Source organism: Sander vitreus, chromosome 6 (genome assembly GCF_031162955.1).
Source record: "Sander vitreus isolate 19-12246 chromosome 6, sanVit1, whole genome shotgun sequence".
In the NCBI taxonomy this organism is placed as follows: domain Eukaryota; kingdom Metazoa; phylum Chordata; class Actinopteri; order Perciformes; family Percidae; genus Sander; species Sander vitreus.
Window position 1 is genome coordinate 18,874,509 of NC_135860.1, and position 21,425 is coordinate 18,895,933.

The window sequence follows — 21,425 nt, forward strand, 5'->3', positions numbered from 1 at the left end:
AGTGAATTTGTCACTCTCTAAGATGAGAGACACATTAGGAAATAGAATTAGACTAATGAAAATGACAAATAACAGCTATTAGTGCATGTGTTCAAGAGAAGAAGAAAGAAAGAAAACAAGTGATTCTTTTAATTTTTTTTATGGGCTATAGTGATATTTTCCTGCAGTGATTTTTACTGTAGAATTATCTAGTTACCTTACTTTTTGGTGCATTCATCTGTAATAAATCTGCTAGAGATTGGATGAGTTTGAAGTATCACACTCGACTTTGACCTGGTTTGTTGTGAAACTTTGAGATGAAGCTCAAAAGTGTATTCAGATACAGTTTAAGGCAAGATTTTCACATTAAGTTTGAATTTCCAGATGACCTGAGCAGATGCTTCAGCAGTTAACCTTTAATGTGCCCTGGAGCAAGGCACTAAATTACCTGACTGCTCCAATAAAGCTGCTTAGAATCCAACTCTGAAAGAAAGTGATTGTACTTGGCAGCTCCGAGGCTTCAAGATGCAGAACATGGCTTAAAAAGAGGAAATGTGCTCTGTAAAAACAGTTAATGTGAAACAGGAGCTGTAGAGGGATTTGAGCTTGTTTGGATTGATGACTCTTGATCTGAACTTCATTTATTGTCATTTTCTTTTTCTTTTTTTTCTTTTTTTTCACTCACAGATGGTCAGAGGCAGGAAGTGAGCCTGGGAGGTGGTGCTTCCCGACAGTGCTTCTATGACCTGACTCCCAGTAGCCAGTACCAGATCAGCATTCACACCCAGACGCAGGAAATGGAGGGACCTTCTGTCTCCATCACTGACATGACGCGTATGTTGCAAATGTTTTATACATTGTATATACGTATACATATACGACATATATGTATATGTCCTAATGTCCAAATTTTTTTGCACTCAGGACAAAAGCAACTAAGTGGAATTTATTTGAGTTTCATCCCATTCATTGACATTTTTCATCAACATTTTAAGGAGTTTGACTCACCCTTTTAATTCATCTATTTCTTGTCTATCACTCACTTACTTGTTTCTTAGTTCTCTCTCAATTTTCTCCCCTTGCCTTCCCAATTAATCCTTCCAAACTCTCTTTACAGTCTCTTTCTCCATCTGCCACGCTTCTGTCTCACCTCTGCAACTTTGTCCTCTACCTGTGGTCGTTCTCTCTCTCTCCCTTTCTCTCTTTTACTCTCGCCCTGAGAACATAGAGGCTACGGTTGCAGTTCATTGGTCAGCTTAGGAGGTGAGGTGAATCACACAGCTTCAGGGACCACGAGTGCTCAGCTCACAAGCAGGGTTATAGATAGATGGATAGATGTGCATGCACACACAGATTCACCAACTGATGTTGTTGGTTCACAGATTTTGAGTCGACAGTAGTAAAGCTCTACAATTGGATTTCAGCAACGGTTGTAGGTCCATAGACAAGTTTAGAATTGTCAAGATACTTAATTGTGAGGAAAATGTACCTAAATATTAAAAGTGAATGTGCTTATTAGGCACAATAGTCTCTTTCAGAGTGCTAAATTAGGCAATATATTATGTTTTTGTTTTTTATAATAATTACTGATGCAATAAAATGTAACAAGAATTTTGATCTTGTAGCTGGTGGGTGTGGAGCTAATTTTAACTACTTTATATACTGTTAGGTAGTTTATTTTATAACAATACATGATATTTTATAAGAGGATCACATCACATCATGTCTACAAACTATATACTACTACTACTACTACTACTAAAGCTGTCAGATAAATAAAGTGGAGTGGAAAGTGCAGTATCTCTCTTATAAATGTCGTAGAGTAGAAGAAAGTAGCATAAAATAGAAATAGTAAGGTAAGAGTACCTCAAAATGACTTAACTACAACACTTGTAAATGTACCTTGTTACTTACTGCCTACAGAAGCATTCTTATCATGTGTCTGTAGATGTCTTTAGGGTGGAGAGACAGTAAAGAAATAACATCAACAATAGTAATATGGTGGTTCTTTGACACGAACATCTCCTAAGCCCCAGAAACTCTACAGTGTTTATTGTTCATTGACATATGCCACAATCTCACATTCTAACACATTGCTAATTATCATGTTTGTCACCAACAAGTTAAACTGAAGAAACATTTGAGATAATTCCATCTACTTTCATGAAGTATGTGTCCCTTCTCTGGGCAGTCGCAGATGTTTCCAAGATGATTTACTTGCTGTACCCTGGTTTGACAGAACCCACTGCTCTCTGCAAAGTAATTGGCTTGGCACTGAGGCATACCTTAACCTGGGGGCTGTTTTGACTTGAAAAAAAACAGCCTATGGTCAGACAGATACTACAGTAAACTGATGAAAATAGTAGTCTTGCTGTCCCCAACTTATTGAAGGTAGGGAAGAGAGATATATAGAAAGAAGGTAGAGATAAAGTCTGATTGCTGTAACTCAGTGATGGAAAGAAAGATAAACAGAGTAAAACACAGCAGCTGGATTGCTCATGTACACATAATACTGTCTATGATGTACACGTAGGTTGTATATACAGAATGCACTAGAAATAACGTAAATATAAATAATAATAGGAAATAAAGGTCCAGAACTTAGCTGTCGGAGAAGGGAAGAGGATTAGGAAAGTTACAGCTTAATAGAAACAGGCTACTGCTATCTCTCATTTTGCCAGCTTATTGACTGTTTGTGTGGTTGTGTGTGGTCGGCACATAAAGATGAGGATGGTGCCACTTGTCACTGCCATCATGATTGATTGCCTTGTCTTCTTTCGCACATTTTGTGTTTATGTTTGTGTGTCCAGTGCCAGCGCCCACTCAAGCTCCGACTGAACCCCCCACCACAGAGCCCCCTCCCACCATCCCACCTGCTAAAGAAGGTGAGCAAGAAGCCGAACACAAAACACACACTCTCATATTATTCGTCCAGTGTTGTACAGTAGGTAATTTTAGTGTTCTGATTACTTAATATGGTAACTGTAGTCACCTGACCCTAGTGAAATGCATTTTTGGTTAAAATTATACAACGCTGTGCACGTAAACTTGTAAGCTATCACACTTAATATATGCCAGCTGACCAACAACAGACAACAAAAATTCTGTAAAACTTGCAACAACACATACATGCAATATTTGTAATGTGGATGTTTTATGAGGTGGTAATAACATATTCTTTCTACATGACCAATAAGGCAACACTACTGAGTGCAATGATGGAATAATTCTTTTGAGTGTTTTATTTGTTACCCATCTTGTTTGTTGTCACTGTATATTTATAATAATATTATGATATTACTACAGTTAGCTCATTTTTATATTTCTAAGAGAAAAAAAATCAGTTGCTCAGCTATTCAATTGTTGCTTGCATTTATTAACTTTGATGTACTTAAAGGTGTAAAATTCAATCAAGGTTTGTATTGGCAGATACTTGCAATCAAATGCGATTATGAATTATGGGGGTTACGATCGGGTGCAAACTAAATCTGATTGGGACATTGCTTCACAGGGAATTGTAACCAGTTATACAGAGCAGTAAGTTTGCTCTTAAATTTAAATCAATGATCGACACCACACTTGCCAGTGCAAGCTACGCTGCTCTGGCCTGATTTTGAAACAGGAAACAAAACAGTTTACTTTTGACAGAGTAACTTTCTAATGTCACTCTGTACTTGTTACACAGCTGTGAACTGTGTTTAGTTTCAAAATATTAACAGTGACCTCAAAAACTTTGGGGGCACTATAACTAAATCAGGGAGGTTCAATTTAAGCTATACAAAAAGGAAAAGTCAAAAAAAACACTTGAATGTCTCACACAGGAAGTCTACAAGACATTTACTATATTTCACAATGACTTTATTGGGTGAACTATACACCGTCCACTGTGGGTTGCAGCCAATGCCATAATAAAGAAATGCTCCTCTAATCCTGGTTTATTAGCTTGTTAGCTCAGGCTCAGCAGAGCTAACCTGATCACTCCCACCTAGTTTCCGCGTCAGTACAGTTCGCTCCAAAACACCAGAGCACCAAGCACTCAGGTAAAAAAGCTCAGCAAACTCTACAGACATGAACCGACACACCCGCTGAGCCCGTCTGTAAGCATTTCTGTCTAGGTTTCTGACCTTTGTTAGATCGATGCCTAATGGCAGGCAACCTTTACTTAGGACAGAACCACAAAAAAAGAAAAAAAAGAAAAGGTGCACCTGTTGCTTCGTTGATCTTATGATCTTAAGTTATGTTTTTATGTAGATTTTAGAATGTTTTTTTCTGTTACATGTTTGTGTTGTAAAGCAACAGATTGTAGCACTATGCCAAAGACAAATTTCCCTCCGGGGACAATAAAGTGTATTCTATCCTATTCTGTGTCTATACGTGGAAGAGAGACAGACAGACAGTAAGAACAACAAGAGGAAGAGAATGAAACAAAGTGATGGGCAGGATGTGAAAAAGACAGGCAGAGATACAGCTGCAGAGGCCAGTAGGCAGAAAGAGAGACACATGAGGAGAAAGACAGTGGTAGAAACAGACAGAAAGAAGTGAGAAAAAGACATGCTGTATTAAAGCACAGACAAGACAGAGAGAAAATGATGGCGATGAGTGGTGGTTGAGTGGTTTCAGTAATATTCCAGCTTTTATCAGAATCAGCCACATAAAACCGTGTAATCAAAACATTCTCCAGCTGACCTTTAACTTGACATTTCTGACAAGCATGAGCGCTCCACCTATGAAGTTCTGTAAAAATATATGATAATAGCATTTGTCTCTAGTGAAACACAATAGGACCAGTAGAGCAGATTTTTTTGTCAATACAGCTGAGGTTTTTCCCTGGCTTGAAAGACTTGTTGTCAGGAAGGGGATTTGGGATTTAGCGAAGAACTTGAGTTTGAAAACATGTTAAAACCACAAAACAACTTTACAGCAGTAAATATAAGGCTACTTGGAGTCTTTTAGAAACCTGAGAAGACTAAAAGATGAGAAGTCACTGCTGGACCAGGAATATGAATGAGCAGCTTACGGAAGGAGAAAAAAAAAATACACAAACACAAATTGCATATAGCACATTTTTGTGGTCAGAAAAATCTGTTTGAAACTCTGAATTTTAGTATACTTGTAATCTTATAAACTCTCCCATGTGCAAATTATCTGAGGACCCAGCCTTTGCATATTTACCCTTTTGCAGCGGATGTATATTTGCAGTGCTTCATACTATGCATATTTACTTAGAGTCTGAATATATTAGGCAGCCAGTTAACATTCAAGTTATGCGTTGTCCTTTGCAGACCTTCATTCTTTATGAAATTACTTATTTAAATGCAGAGACAAAATAATGGGCTGACTAAATCTATATGTCTCTCTTGTCTGCTTGTCTTTCCGTCTAGTGTGTAAGGAGGCCAAGGCTGACCTGGCATTCCTGGTCGACGGTTCCTGGTCCATAGGAGATGACAACTTCATGAAGATCACGCGTTTCCTCTACAGCACCATGGGATCACTGGATTTGATTGGCCCGGATGGCACCCAGGTCTGTCATGTGACCACACCTTAGTCATTTTTACATCAGGGAGAATCTCAAAGGAAGAACTCAAAAATGTAACCGTAATTAACAAGTTTTATGTGCATGCACACACCTCTATGGCATCAAACTACACCAAAGGAACACAATGGAAATAAGTCCTGTGGCTTTTTTTGTGGTATCCTTGATGTTATAAACAAAACAAATCAAAATACTTGTATGATTGTATCGCACCGCTATTTTACCAAATGCATCAGTACATGGGGAATGATTTCTGGATTAAAAATGTAAGAATTCAGTCTTGACTATCTGAGTCTGAATAATGTTGCAGTGAGTCTACTTGGAGTGCTGGTATTCTCTTGTATGACCACTTGTGGTTCTTGTGTCTAGTCTAAATGTCTGTGTCTTGTGAAAATGACCGTATTGCCAGTTTATACAGTACCATACAGAAATACAAATGTGCTGAAGGCTTTTAATTTTTGTTCAGTCGATTCATGCTCTTTGTTAAAGCATTTTCCTTCTGTAAAATGCATGCTCATGGAAAATTAAATGTGCAGCAGATGCTGGGGATCTAGCCAAAACTAACCACACTGAAAACCATAAAAAATAATGAAATATAGAAATGACATGTCTTAGTGTAATCTGTGGGTAAATAACCCATTCACAGAAGAGAGAATGTTGTGAAAATTATATATTTGTTCATTTATTTTTAAATATATTTTTGTAGGATAATCCCCCCAAAAAAGAAACAAATAAATCCAAATATGGAGTTTTTAGACGTGAGGTTTTGCAAGCACAGCACAGTGTCTAACTTATAATATAATTCTCATATATCCAACAACCCATTGCCCCCCAACTCTTGTGCTCCAGCCAACTACCTCATCCTTTGTCCTCCATCTTTCATATACGGCAACCCATTTAACTTTCAAGATTGCAGAAGAGAAAGAAAGTTTTAATGTGCTTTCTACAGACTTTTATTCAGTAGATAATGGAATAATGGAGACAGGACACTGTCCATAATGAAAGGGTGGAGAGTGATTCAACATCATGGCTGACTCTCTCAAAATCTGCAGCTTTCGTTCTATAACCAGCGAGCAATTCCCTCCATATTTTCTTTTTTGACAGAAATAGAAATTATGGACATAACAGACTTTTGGCCTAATGAATCCTAACCAACCTCAGTTTACAGTTCGTGTTTTTGACACGTGGGCTTGGCTCATTTATTATTTGAGGAAGTCTGCTGCTGTTGGCATTAATTGACTCTATAAGTATGCTTTGGAGCAGAATTTCCCCCAATTTCCTTTGGCTGTCCCCTGACAAATAAGCAGGGCCACAGCCTTGTATCTACAGAAAAGTTTAGAAAAGTGAAGAGGAACTTTAAATCCCTAGTGAGTCAATCTTTACTTTCTGACAAGACTTTCTTTTTAGTTGCTGTGCAGAATTCGATTAACTCTGCTCATTTTCTGCCACTGTGTTTTGTGCCAGAAAACATTACTTGTCTGGCGGGAGTGGTGGTCGTAATCATTTAGGTCTTGATGCATTAATAGCTGGAATAATGTTCAGATTGTTCAAGCATCGACTAATGCACTATCAACTTGATTCTTCATGAGCAATGCTTTAAATCACATTCCTACAGTGAATATTACCGTCTTCACTGCCGCAGAGTGTTTCTCATGTATCAGGTTCATCAGTAGTAATGTCAGGCTCTAACTTGGGGCAGTAGTTCTGTATTGTCATTGTGAACTAATTTCTTAGTGCTTCTTGCCTGCATGGCCCCCACACGTCAGCAGAGCTCAGCTGGTTCATTTGTCATACTGTAGAGGTGCTTGCTAAACCTTTTTCTTTCATTTGTGTAATGTCTGCTGTTACACAGTTTGCTACCCTCATTGTGCCCCATAACCCTCTGGCGGTAGGCTTCTAAGAGCAAAACACTGGCTGTAATGTGAGAGAGTTGGCTGTACAGTAGAGAGAGAGAGTTGGCTTGTAAATGTAGGCCGCCCTGAGCCAACAATAGCACCATTAGCAGTCTGGAGGTAATGATAGTTGTTCTCTCCTCTTAGATTAAGCCAATTAGATTGATTATAGCGCAGATTTGCCAGTTTGGACATATATATATAGTATATGTATTCAGTGAATTTTCACCTAGAGTCTTGCATAAAATAAGGCTGTAGTATTCCAGTTCGATGTCGTGGTCTTTTACTTCATGTGCTCAGTGTGAAAATATTAAGACCACCAGCACTGACCAGGTTGAAAATAAGTTGAAATCCGTGACCAACATTAAACCAGGAAAGTCACACATTTTGGCTTCTTGTGTGTGATGTACAATTCAATTTGTACAGTATCCACTTTGTGGGGCTGCTTCGTCCCAATTTGTATAATTACAGTGTTTCCTTCTGCAAACAAAGGCAGCATCTGTTTGATACTGTTGTTGCTGTTGAGCATAAATGCAGAAATTGTAGGTAATAATGAGGTTAGTATAAATGCGCAGACATTTGGCTTCATAGCACTCACATCATGCCACATGAGCTGCTTGGAGTAATGGAGTAATTAGCCTTCTTGATTTGGAGCAAGCAGAATTAAACCTGCACACACACGCACGCATACACGCACGCACATGCACGCACTCACACACACACACACACACACACACACACACACGCGCACACACACACACACACACACACACACACACACACACACATTTCTGTTGTATTGTGACTGAGAAGAGTGTGAGCAAATGATCATTTTTGTGTGAACTATTCATTTAAGGCAGGTTTGAAACACCAGGGGTCCAGAAGATAGAGATTTAAGGTATAATTTAATTTGACATATGAACTTATTTCACTTATTTGTCTGTCTGTCCGTCTCTGCCTCTCTGCAGGTGGCCATTGCTCAGTTCAGTGACGATGCTCGGACAGAGTTCCAGCTGAGTTCCCATGGCAACAAGGAAGCGCTGTTGGAAGCTATTCAGAGGATCAGATACAAGGGAGGAAACACCAAGACAGGTCAGAGCTGTGTGTTATTGGATTATTGTAACAATAGTTCATGCAATAAAACAAGACAGGTAAATTCAGATGTCAGTTTACAGTTTTTTCTGATGGCTTAGGCACATTTTTTGTAACTATTGGCTATTTTTGCAAAACTCTACACACAAATAAGAAAACCTTTCACCAAATCAGCAAAACATTGTAGTTCTCTTGCAAAAGCTAATAAACCTTGCTTAACTCTTCAAACCTTCATAAAAATGGTATTTTCGTATCAACAGTTAACACAAGCCATCACATTAATAAGCACCCAATGCAGCAACTACACACTGATGGCATGAATAAAGAACACATCTGGCTTTTGCATTCTCTGTGCACAAGGTAGTCAGTTTGAGGTCATACTTTTGTCATAGTTCTGTAAACATACAGGGATCCAAACTTCAAGTATTGGTGTTTATTTACACACATCAAAACAAACACAAGTGTTTTTTTTCCAAGTCAAAACACAAAATAGTAATTTCACTGAGAAGAAAAAAAAAATCAGTCTACATTGTGTCGTCTCTCTGGGTCGGGCCACAAAATTTCGTCTATATCATGCAATGTGCTCTAGTCCAAGGCACCGGGGAAAATATCTTCTGGAATGCCGTATCCAGCCCTGACATGATGCCTGGTCAATATCCCCACATGCCTCCTCCATTGCCTGTAAAAGGGCTATGCATTGATGGGGATGACGGTCATAGACCTTCCAGCGCCAGGCAGAGAAGAACTCTTCAATTGGATTCAAGAATGGAGAGTATGCGGGGAGGTTGAGTACAGTGAAGAGTGGGTGATCTGTGAACCAGTTGCGGACCAAAGCAGCTCTATGGAAACTAACATTGTCCCATATGATGACGTATCTGGTCTGCTCTGGTCTCTGAACATTAGTGAACATGTCATATAAGGTGTCCAGGAATGTAATGATGTGTGCAGTGTTATATGGGCCTAGGGTTGCATGATGGTGAACAACACCATTTTGACTTATAGCTGCACACATAGTTATGTTACCACCACGTTGTCCTGGGACATTGATTATGGCACTGTGTCCAATAATGTTCCTGCCACGTCTCCTTGTTTTAGTGAGGTTAAAACCTGCCTCATCCACAAAAAGCAGCTCATGACCCATGACATCTGCCTCCAGCTCCATCACTCTCTGGACAAGACAAAACAAATGCAGCACAGCAGGCCCATGCACAGCACTACAGTATGCACTTCCAGATTCAGTAACAATGATACTATAGCTTACCTGCACATAGTCATATCGCAGTTGTTTCACATGTTCACTGTTTCTTTCAAAAGGGACTCTTTAGATTTGTTTCATTCGGATTCTGTTGCGGGCAAGTACACAACATAATACAGAGATGCTCACATTGTGTATGTTTTGGAAGGTGGTGTCATACTCAATTATGCGCTGCTGTATTTCTCGTAGCCTTATGGAATTATTTCCAATCACCATATTGGCTATATGGGTCTCTTGTTCTGCAGTGAACATTCTTCCTCTGCCCCCAGCATCTGGACGTCTAGCAATTCTGTAAAGTAACAATTTCAGTATTTTTACATGTATGGTATTGTTGTGTTTCTCATTAGAGTATGGCAGTGCTACAAAACTTAGTGCAAAGTGACTGTACTAACCGATTCTCATTTCGAAATGTCCTTATGATGCTTGCTACAATGTAGTGGCTCAAGTTAGGCTGAACCCTTTGGCCAGCTTCCCTCAGGGTCATTCCATGGTTGATTACATGGTCCACTATTGTAGCTTTGATGTCATTAGTAATTCTATTTCTTACTCTTCTTACCCTTCCTCTTCCCCCTCCTCGTCCTCCTCTTGCTCCTCCTTGTCCTCTTCCTCTGACTTCACCTCCTTGTCCTTGTCGTCCTCTCCCTCACGCTTCTTCACTTCCGCGTCCTCTTCCTCTGCCTCCTCTAATTCTCACTCTACTCACTCTTCCTGCTTCCTCCATTGTACTCCACACGGACAGCTCACTTGTGGCTTATTTATAGTGCTTAGGCTGATTGCAAAGTGAACTAATTATCTACAACAGTTTTCACATGTGACAGTGTGCCAGACAGTTGGCAAAATAGAGTAAATAATAGCCATACATGTGTATAGTTTTGCTAGGAGTGTGTTGGATCATTTGGAAAATGAGTGTAAAGCAGTGAGATGTGTTTACAGTTCCGCAAAAAGAGTGCTGTGCAGTGGATTGTACCTACAGTTTTGCAAAGTGTGTGTTACAAAATTGCAAACTGAGTGCAAAGCAGTGTTTGTGCTTTTAGTTTTGCAAACTCAGTGAGTGGTTTTGCTATAAGTATTAATAGTTTTATAAATTGTGCTATGACAATCACGGTTAGGGTTTAAGCATTCAGAAAAAACTGTAATACCTTATTTGAAATTTTTCCAAATCTCTTCACAAAACAATCTCACCACAGGGTCTATTAGCTATTCTGGAGCTTTAAATCATAACACACAGTCTTCCTTAGCAAATATAGTTTGGCCATTTGTTGTGGAATTGTAGATGTTAAAATAAAAAAATACAAAATTCAGAGCACTCTAAGGACTTCTCGTCCATGTTGGCTTGAGATTGAAAGTTTATTCTTAACTTGGAAGCAGCTGTTGACAAAACTATCTCACCACAAGGTCCATTAGTAGCTGATCTGGAGCTTTGTCCAAACCTTTATGACAACTGGACAACTCCATTTTCCCAGAACAGCTACTAATGGACCTTGTTTTGTCAACTACTATTTCCAAGGTCAAGAATGAGCTTTAAACCTTAATTTACCACAAACAATCTTGATAAGAAAACTTAAAGAGTTATTTGAAACATCTCTATTAAAATGCCAGTTTTCGCCGATTTCATGATACTTGTTGAAACTATCACATACTGCAGAGAGGAAATACTTTAATTTGAAACCTTACAGTGGCTTGCAAAAGTATTCATACCCCTTGAACTTTACCACATTTTTTCACGTTACAACCACAATGTTATTTTATTGGGATTTCATGTGATAGACCAACACAAAGTGGCGCATAATTGTGAAGTGGAAAGAGCCATTAGCTCCAGGGCTGATCGCACTATCCTCTCCCCACTTATCCCTTGCTCCCCCTTCTTACTCCTCTCTCTTTTATTCTCTCTTTCATCTCCTCTACTCTCTTGCCAACCTCCTACTGTCTTCTCCTTCACTTTATTGCCTCTTTGTTTTCCTTTTAAGCGTCCTGTTAGGTTGGGCTATCCAGATTCAGTAGCAGACACGGAGGAAAGGTTGGAAACAGGGATAGAGGTTAATTGAACACAAAGGTAATGATGGTGCTTTGAAATCCTCTGGGGCTGAGAGCGGGCAGACAGGCGAGAGGCAGGTCCCAAAAAAAACCAATTCGGCTCAGGCAGGCAGACTGGGCTTCCAGGACTGAAGCGGGTATCTGGAGCAGGAGCAAAAAAAACACACAAGCTTAAAACAGGAGATACTAAAGGCAGACTGTCAAAAAACCACTTAGGTTGGCCGTAGTGAGTGTTACCACTTGGGTGAACGGACGATCTGGCAGAGACTGGTTGGAAAGCCAGGGTTTAAGACAGGAGCGGTGATTGCTGGATCTGCTTCAGGTGAGTAGGAAGAGAACCAGGAGCGCCACATCCACTCAACCCAGGACAGACAGATGACAAAACAAAAACACAAGGGAAAGGGAAAACAGACAGAACCCACTAGGACTGGGGAGGCAGCAAGCCAAACCATGACACGTCCTCTCTTCTTCTACCTTTTCATTGTCTTCCCTCTTTTCCTTCTCAGCATTCCTCCTTTTTTGTCTTCTATTTTTTATCTTCTGTTTTCTCTTGTGTCCTTCTGTTTTATTCATTTTCCCCATACCCCTTATACGTCTACTGTACTGTCTTATAATGTAACAGGTGAAAAGTGGTGGAGTTTTAGCTGACAGGGCTGTGTGTGTGTGTGTGTGTGTGTGTGTGTGTGTGTGTGTGTGTGTGTGTGTGTGTGTGTGTGTGTGTGTGTGTGGTCTACAGAAGAACAGAAAACCAACCATAAAATGTCATCTTCCCACACAAAGAAAGAAAGATGGGCTGCCAACTCTTACAAGGTTAGGCTAATGCCTACGGACTCACATTGTCTCCCTCTCCTCCTTTCTCTTTGTCTCTCTCCCCCACATACATGCACACATACACTGCCTCAGTGTAGCATTAATCCTCTTTAGTAGCTTACACATAATGCCTATTGTTCAGGCTGTCCTTATTTCACAGCTTATTGCTTATATATAGATATGTGTATATATTTTATTTTTTAGAATATACTTGAGTTCATATAATAGTTCCTTTATTTTACATGTTTATATCCATACATACATAATAAAATATTATCTATTTATTTATTTATAAGATAATTCAGGCAGAAGTGAACAGTATTTTCTGTTCTGTTCAATGATTTATTATTCATGTTTTGGTTTTGATATTTTACCCTCCTTTATGCTAAACTATACAAACATACATATATAGAGCTGTATGCTCTGAACCTAAACCTCCTTACTTACATCTTACTCCTCTGGTCCATTTAGAAATGGATCAGTAGTGAATTTGGCTTTCAGGACTGAGGCTTGCATTACAACTATGAAGTTCGCACTCCAAACCCAAACATTTCCCTTTTTTCATTCTTAAACCTCAACTTCTCCTCAGAGACTTCATCAGCACCCCCTCACTGGGTCTAAATCTCCCACAGCTTTAGTGCCTTTTTTATGCTTTTACTGTAAATGACTAGCTTACTTTATATCATAAAGTATATAACCCTTGGGTCAAGCAAACACAGAAAACACATTTTAAAATGTGCTTAAGGGGCGGCCTCTAGCTCACCCAGTAGAGTGTGCGTCCCATGTGGGCTGAGTCCTTTGCAGCGGCCCGGGTTTGGGTCCGACCTGCTGCCCTTTGCTGTGTGTCATCTCCTCTCTCTCTCCCCACTTTCCTGTCTATCCACTGTCACTATCTAATAAAGGAAAAAGCCCGACAAAAAGTGCTTAAAACTATGCACAGATCCACAGTAAAGTAACAAACATCTTGTCAGCTCTACAGGATCCCTGCACCCTTTTTTGTGTGGATAATATTGGACAGTAGATTTGAGTTTCCTAATCATGTTTATCCATTTTGAAACATTTAGTTTAAACCTGCTTATTTTAGCTTAGCGTTTCACATCTGGGAGCTGCCCTCTAACTTGGTCGGCAACAGAGCTTGTACTGTATCTATTGGGGATGAGTACTTTGCTCAATGGCACTGCAAAGGTTTGAGGAGGAGGGACAGTCTTCAAGTCATAAGCCTTCTCTCTATACACTTTGTATAAACACTATGTAAATAATGCTGCCTTCATTAGGACTAAAGTCAGATTTTTCCCCCCACCATCGGTACCCTCTCATACGAGTGTGAGGGAAGAGCATGTTGAGGATTTAGGGTGTTGAAGCTGATATTCTAGGATTTGGCTTTTCGCTATGCATTTATTCATAAAGGTATTAGTATGCCTCTGACTGGCTTGGTTAATGACTGATTTAATGTAGCTGCATCTGTAATAGTCTATCCCTGGATATATACTGTAGTGTGTATACAGTGTGCATATATATATATATATATATATATATATATATATATATATATATAGTACAGGCCAAAAGTTTGGACACACCTTCTCATTCAATGCGTTTTCTTTATTTTCATGACTATTTACATTGTAGATTCTCACTGAAGGCATCAAAACTCTGAATGAACACATATGGAATTATGTACTTAATAAAAAAGTGTGAAATAACTCTTAAATAGGTCTTATATTTTAGATTCCTCAAAGTAGCCACCCTTTGCTTTTTTGATAGCGCTGCAAACCCTTGGTGTTCTCTCAATGAGCTTCATGAAGTAGTCACCTGAAATGGTTTTCACTTCACAGGTGTGCCTAACCGTCAGGGTTAATTAGTGGAATTTTTTGCCTTACTAATTGAGTTGGGACCATCAGTTGTGTTGTGCAGAAGTCAGGTTGATACACAGCCGACAGCCCTATTGGACAACTGTTAGAATTCATATTATGGCAAGAACCAATCAGCTAAGTAAAGAGAAACAAGTGGCCATCATTACTTTAAGAAATGAAGGTCAGTCAGTCCGGAAAATTGCGAAAACTTTGAATGTGTCCCCAAGTGCAGTCGCAAAAACCATCAAGCGCTACAACGAATCTGGCTCACATGAGGACCGCCCCAGGAAAGGAAGACCAAGAGTCACCTCTGCTGCTGAGGATAAGTTCATCCAAGTCACCAGCCTCAGAAATCGCAAGTTAACAGCAGCTCAGATTAGAGACCAGATGAATGCCACACAGAGTTCTAGCTGCAGACACATCTCTAGAACAACTGTTAAGAGGAGACTGTGCGAATCAGGCCTTCATGGTAAATAGCAAATAGCTGCTAGGAAACCACTGCTAAGGAGAGGCAACAAGCAGAAGAGATTTGTTTGTGCCAAGAAACACAAGGAATGGACATTAGACCAGTGGAAATCAGTGCTTTGGTCTGATGAGTCCAAATTTGAGATCTTTGGTTCCAACCGCCGTGTCTTTGTGCGATGCAGAAAAGGTGAACGGATGGATTCTACATGCCTGGTTCCCACCGTGAAGCATGGAGGAGGAGGTGTGATGGTGTGGGGGTGCTTTGCTGGTGACACTGTTGGGGATTTATTCAAAATTGAAGGCATACTGAACCAGCATGGCTACCACAGCATCCTGCAGCAACATGCCATCCCATCCGGTTTGCGTTTAGTTGGACCATCATTTATTTTTCAACAGGACAATGACCCCAAACACACCTCCAGGCTGTTTAAGGGCTATTTGACCAAGAAGGAGAGTGATGGAGTGCTGCGCCAGATGACCTGGCTTCCACAATCACCGGACCTGAACCCAATCGACATTGTTTGAAGAGTGAAGGCAAAAGGGCCAACAAGTGCTAAGCATCTCTGGGAACTCCTTCAAGACTGTTGAAAACCATTTCAGGTGACTACCTCTTGATGCTCATCAAGAGAATGCCAAGAGTGTGCAAAGCAGTAATCAGAGCAAAGGGTGGCTACTTTGAAGAAACTAGAATATAAGTCATGTTTTCAGTTATTTCACACTTTTTTGTTAAGTACATAATTCCACGTGTTCATTCATAGTTTTGATGCCTTCAGTGAGAATCTACAATGTAAATAGTCATGAAAATAAATGAAACGCATTGAATGAGAAGGTGTGTCCAAATGTTTGGCCTGTACTGTGTATATGTGAGGAATTGTGAATAAATGTATGCTTGTGGACGAAAGATTGTGTGTGTGTGTGTGTGTGTGTGCGTGTGTGTGTGTGTGTGTGTGTGTGTGTGTACAGTATGTGTAAGATGACTGACTTCCAATGTGTAAAATAGTGTCTTTTAATCCTTAATTGTGCAGATATTATATTTCTACATTAGATTATTCAAGATGTGATTGGCCTTGTTTTATGATTTTTACTTGAGCAGCCAGTCTGACTTCTTCAGCTGTAGTAATGCAGTTGTGTGAGACCCTCACTCAATTTATCAAGGTTTATGAGTCTTTTATGAGTTCAGGAATAGATGTATGAATGGCCCATGAATGAGTTTCACTGACATAAAAGCCACTGAGACCCATTCAAAATCCATTGTATATTTTCAATAATGCATTTGATTGTCCAAATTTATTTCTTACTGATTTCTTACTTACTGTAACCTTTCAAAGATTAGAGAATAGTATAGCTCTTTCTTTTCATAATAACCACACATAATATAACAATCCCCTCCCAGTCATACAGATTTTACAGCCACATAAGAACTGGGAGAAAAAGTCTCCTACTTCATTATATTGCGCTTTGGATGCTATAACAGGAGAGATGATTTCAACTATTTATTTATTTTATCCCTTCTTATGTGACAGCGAGAGAACTGTTGCCAGCTCAATCTGAACTGATAAGGATTTCTTCACACACAAAAAGGGATCACTGATTGATGATGAGCTTTTGAACCCAAGATCGACTGACATGTTTTTGTTTTGTTTCCATTTTTGTACCTGCCCTTTCTCATCTGACCTCTTACTTCTTCTTTTTCAACCTTTTCCCCCCACTCTTTCTGTGCCCTCTTACCTGCCCTACCATTTCATCTTCCACCTCCTACCTAACCCCTCCTCTGTCCCATCCCCTGTCTCCTCTGCTCTGTGTCTCACTTCATGCCTGGCTGGCTGCTGTAATTCCAGTCTCGCCCCAGCGTGATCAGAGGACAGTGTAGAAACAGATGTATCACTGATAGATACAGCACAACACTTTACAGACCAAGCACTCTATCATTTGTCACCACTGACAGCTGACAGTCTGAGGATTTTGGTTTGGTTCGAAATTGGGAGACAGAGACACCATACACATTCTCGCATATACATTAAGTGTTTGGTCAACTTAAAGGGCCATTTACGGCTTCATCTTGTATTGTTTTTATTGCAAAGTTCCCTGATACTCGGCACTAATCTTAATAAATCAGACACACTCTTGAACACACACAAGGAGTGAGTTTTAAAGGGCAGTGAGAGTTAAGAGAATTAATAGCAGTGATTGTCCATTTAATTATGAAAAGGTCAGGTGGAGATAAGCAGATTAACTTTTTGAAGTATTAATGCAAATTATGATGAAGAATATGCAAAAACTGGCATTGTGTGCATTCAAACACGCACACAATGAGTATATTTGCACACATATTGTTGCTAATATTCAGTATGTGTGAATAAAAATTTTGATGAATTAAAGCCATATTTATATATATATATGTGTGTGTGTGTGTGTGTGTGTGTGTGTGTGTGTGTGTGTGTGTGTTATTTTAAGTGACTATACCTTGTAATTTGTCGCTGCATCTGTTCAGAGTTCATGTTTCAGCAGTAGTCATGTTCACTTTAGTTTTCAGCAGTAGAGAGAGCTGTCTGGAGGCAAATAGATCAATAGAAATACCATAAGAAATATAGTATAATATAACACAATGCTTTTAAATTTAACATTTAACCTTGCTAATAAACTGTTGACTGAATTTTATCTTCTGACCTTCAAGTGTTTTTTGAGGGGTCTTGAAACACAGTGATACATAAGGCATCATTAAATTCACTGACACGTATGTATTGAAACCACATTGGCTGCCTTTTTTTTTAAAGCTGTCTAGACAGATTGTTTTTGATTGATTAAGTCCATTAGTAGGTGACGTGCACACTGTCAAAGGTTCATCTAATTTTCACTTTCTGACAGACTGGATTTTGACATTTCCATCTTTGTGTTCAAGTCTCATTGAAATACCTTGGACATGTTTTGCTTTCTGGCATATTTTAATCTTGGTTCAGGAGCGTTTAGGTCACTTATTGCCATGTAATAATTATGGGCTTGAAAATATATTTCATTAATGTTGGTGGAAGAATAAAGAATACTTTTTTTAATCAGCAAGTACATTAAAATTGTAGCAAAGGTCACAAGTATTCACACCCATGCTCGAGGTGGGGAACAGGATTTGTTTTAGACTGTTAAAGACATCTGTGCTTCTAATAAGTTGGTTTGCCAAGCTTTTATTCATCTGTTCCAAAATGTTCTACCAATGAAGAAATAAAGCTTCATATCAGATGACGGTGCTAAGAGTGTTGTGGAGAAAGTATAAGCACCATATAAAGGACCATACTAGTTGTTTTGCATTTTTATTTTAATGTATATGTTATATTGTATGGTTTGAGTTAGATAGACTCAAAACAATCACTTGGCAGCTTTTATTTTTCTCAGAGTTATTATTCAGTCAGTGACACTTATGTCAAGGAATTGACCATTTGTAACAAATGTTTATACAGTAAGATTGGGCAGAAAAGGCTCTGCTGTTTGAGGAAGCTCTCAAAGACTCAGAGAAATGACAAGGATTATGCTGAGAGAGCTAACCCTCCCTTAATAAACATACATGAGCATTGAATCTTAGTTTAATAAACAATATGAAATACGTATCTCATATGAGGAGGTTAGGGTGGTGAAGGGAACTGTGTCAGCAAACGGCAGATGCTTGAACGTAAGTGACAGTGATAAGTGTCAGGTTTTAATGTCCTGCTGCACACCTGCATGAATATAATGGAACGTTACTAGTCACACAGCTGGGAATGATTGCAAAGTATCCAATCAGACAGTACAAGTGTAGCTTCAGTGCTTTGTTTGTATAACATAACAAAATATTGACAAAAAAAGATACGTGTACTGTGATTAACTATCTAATTTAAGTTTCTGCAAATTCATTTTATAGTTTTACAGAAATTAACAGAAACAAACAAACCTAAACACCATGGTATGCTTCAAAAAGCATGGCATAAATGTTAAGTACTGTAAATGATTATATGGGCTAAAAATGCAAAAATACTGGTATGGGTTTTAAATCATAAGGTTATTATTCTGTCCTCCATCAGGTCGGGCCATCAAACATGTGAAGGAGACTATTTTCACCCCAGAGGCCGGAGCTAGAAGGGGCGTTCCTAAAGTCCTGGTTGTCCTCACTGATGGACGTTCACAAGATGATGTCAACAAAGTGTCCAAGGAGATGCAGATGGATGGTTGGTATTTTATAGACCAAACACAGAAAAAAAAACATTGGTTGTTTACTAAAGTTCTGAAAAAGATGTCTACGTTTATGTGTTTCATTGACATTCATAAGATAAGTTGTGTGTGTTGGTACAGTACAGGCAAGATGGAGGACAGATCCCCATCCCCCCTTTCAATTCTTGGATGCTTTATGTACTGTGTCACATTTTACAGTTATAGAATATGAGACACTTCAACCATTGGTTTGAAGCCCATAACTCCCAACAATGCGTTACATTATTCCACTTTATCCTCTACACTTACTTACAAACTTGTAATGAATTCTCTTGTTTAACTCTATTCTCAGGCTATATCATCTTTGCCATTGGCTTTGCGGACGCAGACTACGGGGAGCTGGTGAATATTGCCAGCAAGCCCAGCGATAGACACGTCTTCTTCGTGGACGATTTGGATGCTGTGAAGAAAATAGAAGAACAGCTCATTACGTTTGTCTGTGAGGCTGCCACCGCCAGTGAGTAACACTACCGTGTGTTTAGAACAGAGAGAGGGAGAGGGAAAGAGACCAGGAGGAAAAAGAGTTCTTAAGAAAGGAGAGACCTAGAGAATGACTGAAGAAAAACAAAAAATATTAAATATGAACTAACATACTCTTTTCTGTCTTTCAGCTTGTCCATCAATTTTGATGAGTGGTAACACAATGGCAGGTAAAGGGAAATGCGTAATATACTGTACAACAGTCACACAGATGCAACCATGATGATGGTAATAACATAATGACGGTGCACGCTGTGGTTGCCGGAAATTATTGTAATTACAGTGATCGCATGGAGGAGGAGGAGGATGCTGATCTTAATGAGGATGAAGGAAATGATGATTTGTCTCTTGCAGGTTTCCGTATGATGGAGAAGTTTGGCCTAGTAGAGAAGGAGTACAGCACCATACCTGGAGTTTCTCTGGAGCCAGGTTCATTCAACAGCTTTCCCTGTTACAGATTACACCGTGACGCCCTGGTGTCACAGCCCACCAAGTGAGTATGTCCACTCTAAGGGGGAGAAATCTGAAAACACAGACTTCTGTGTACAAAAGCACTGTTTAGATCATTTCTAGAAATTCTGTTTCAGTTGGCAAGCAACAAAAATGGTGCATCATAGCTGTCATTTGATAATGAGTTGGTTTTGCCTGGGTTACTGTGCATAATTATACCTCCAATCTCTTGCCTCCTACTCTTTATAGCCACTTGTGTTCTGTTATAGTGTAACACACAATTTAGCTGTTCTCATTGATGTATATGTCTTTTATCTGTTGTCTAAAAACAACTCATGAATGCAACCTGTTAACCAAGGCTAACAGTAATCCCAAAGCAGCAAAGAAACTGTTGATCAAGTGTTGATTTACATTAAAACCTGCCTTACATGGGCATACAAAATAAGTGATAGCAGACAGAGTTGGAGGTGACGGTTTGTTCGGAGACAGTTTTATTTGTTCAAGTGTCATTGAGATCAAGATCCCTTTTGCAAGAGAAACCTGAGAACATATAATATACACAAGGTTATAAATAAGATGATTCCGTCTCACAAAAGAATCATCATGGCACAAAGACATTTTACAAATAAAATCAAAAATATCTGCATGTTAAGTTGTCATTTCTTTTACACAGCTTCATACATCATTATTAGTGCATGCTAAATCCAGTTGACTACTGTTTAACCTAAGGTTTCTTCTGTGTTTCTTAGAGTTATTTTGATCCTACTCCGCTGTTTATCCATCTATGTTTGCTTGCTCCTCTGCACATGGGGAGTGGTGACTGTCAGCAGGACACAAACACCAGAGGACTTTGAATTATCAGCCAGCAGTACACACAGGATCCTAAAACTATTTAACAGTCCTGCCAATGAAAATGTCCCGACTTTCTGGCTAAAAGAAAAACCACTGGGGAACAAACATGAAAGAAAATGTTTCAAAAGATTTTCCCTTTGTCTTTGTTTTGGATTATCTTTTAGGACACAAGGGTTCAAGTCCCACTCATAGCACCTGGGCTGTTATACTTTCTATCTTGCATGTCTCACAATTAGTACTTGCCCCCAATGCTAATAACCACAAATAGTGGTCTTAAAAATTATAGAATTTGAGCCTGTTGCTGTCACAGTTACAATAATATTAAAGAAAGACTAACTTACAGAGAATGCAGTTTTTACAAATCATGGAATTCCTGCAATAAAAAGAAATGTACTTAAAGCTCAGAGCAGAAGCAGAATTTTTGCAGTAATATATTAAACATGCAGTTTCCACTAATCCCTGCAATTCATACTGCCAATTAACACAAAAAACAAATT

At 39.2% G+C, this 21,425-nt stretch overlaps 1 protein-coding gene across 1 annotated transcript in view; it reads left to right on the plus strand.

The window, feature by feature from the left end:
- LOC144519018 (collagen alpha-1(XIV) chain-like) overlaps nt 1-21,425 on the plus strand; it is a 150,535-nt gene that overhangs the window by 65,243 nt on the left and 63,867 nt on the right. The window contains exons 24-31 of the mRNA XM_078251901.1: nt 667-813; nt 2,790-2,864; nt 5,361-5,500; nt 8,373-8,496; nt 18,960-19,103; nt 19,439-19,603; nt 19,758-19,796; nt 19,981-20,119. Of these exons, the coding sequence (XP_078108027.1) occupies nt 667-813; nt 2,790-2,864; nt 5,361-5,500; nt 8,373-8,496; nt 18,960-19,103; nt 19,439-19,603; nt 19,758-19,796; nt 19,981-20,119 (973 nt within the window). The remainder of the gene's footprint in view (nt 1-666; nt 814-2,789; nt 2,865-5,360; nt 5,501-8,372; nt 8,497-18,959; nt 19,104-19,438; nt 19,604-19,757; nt 19,797-19,980; nt 20,120-21,425) is intronic.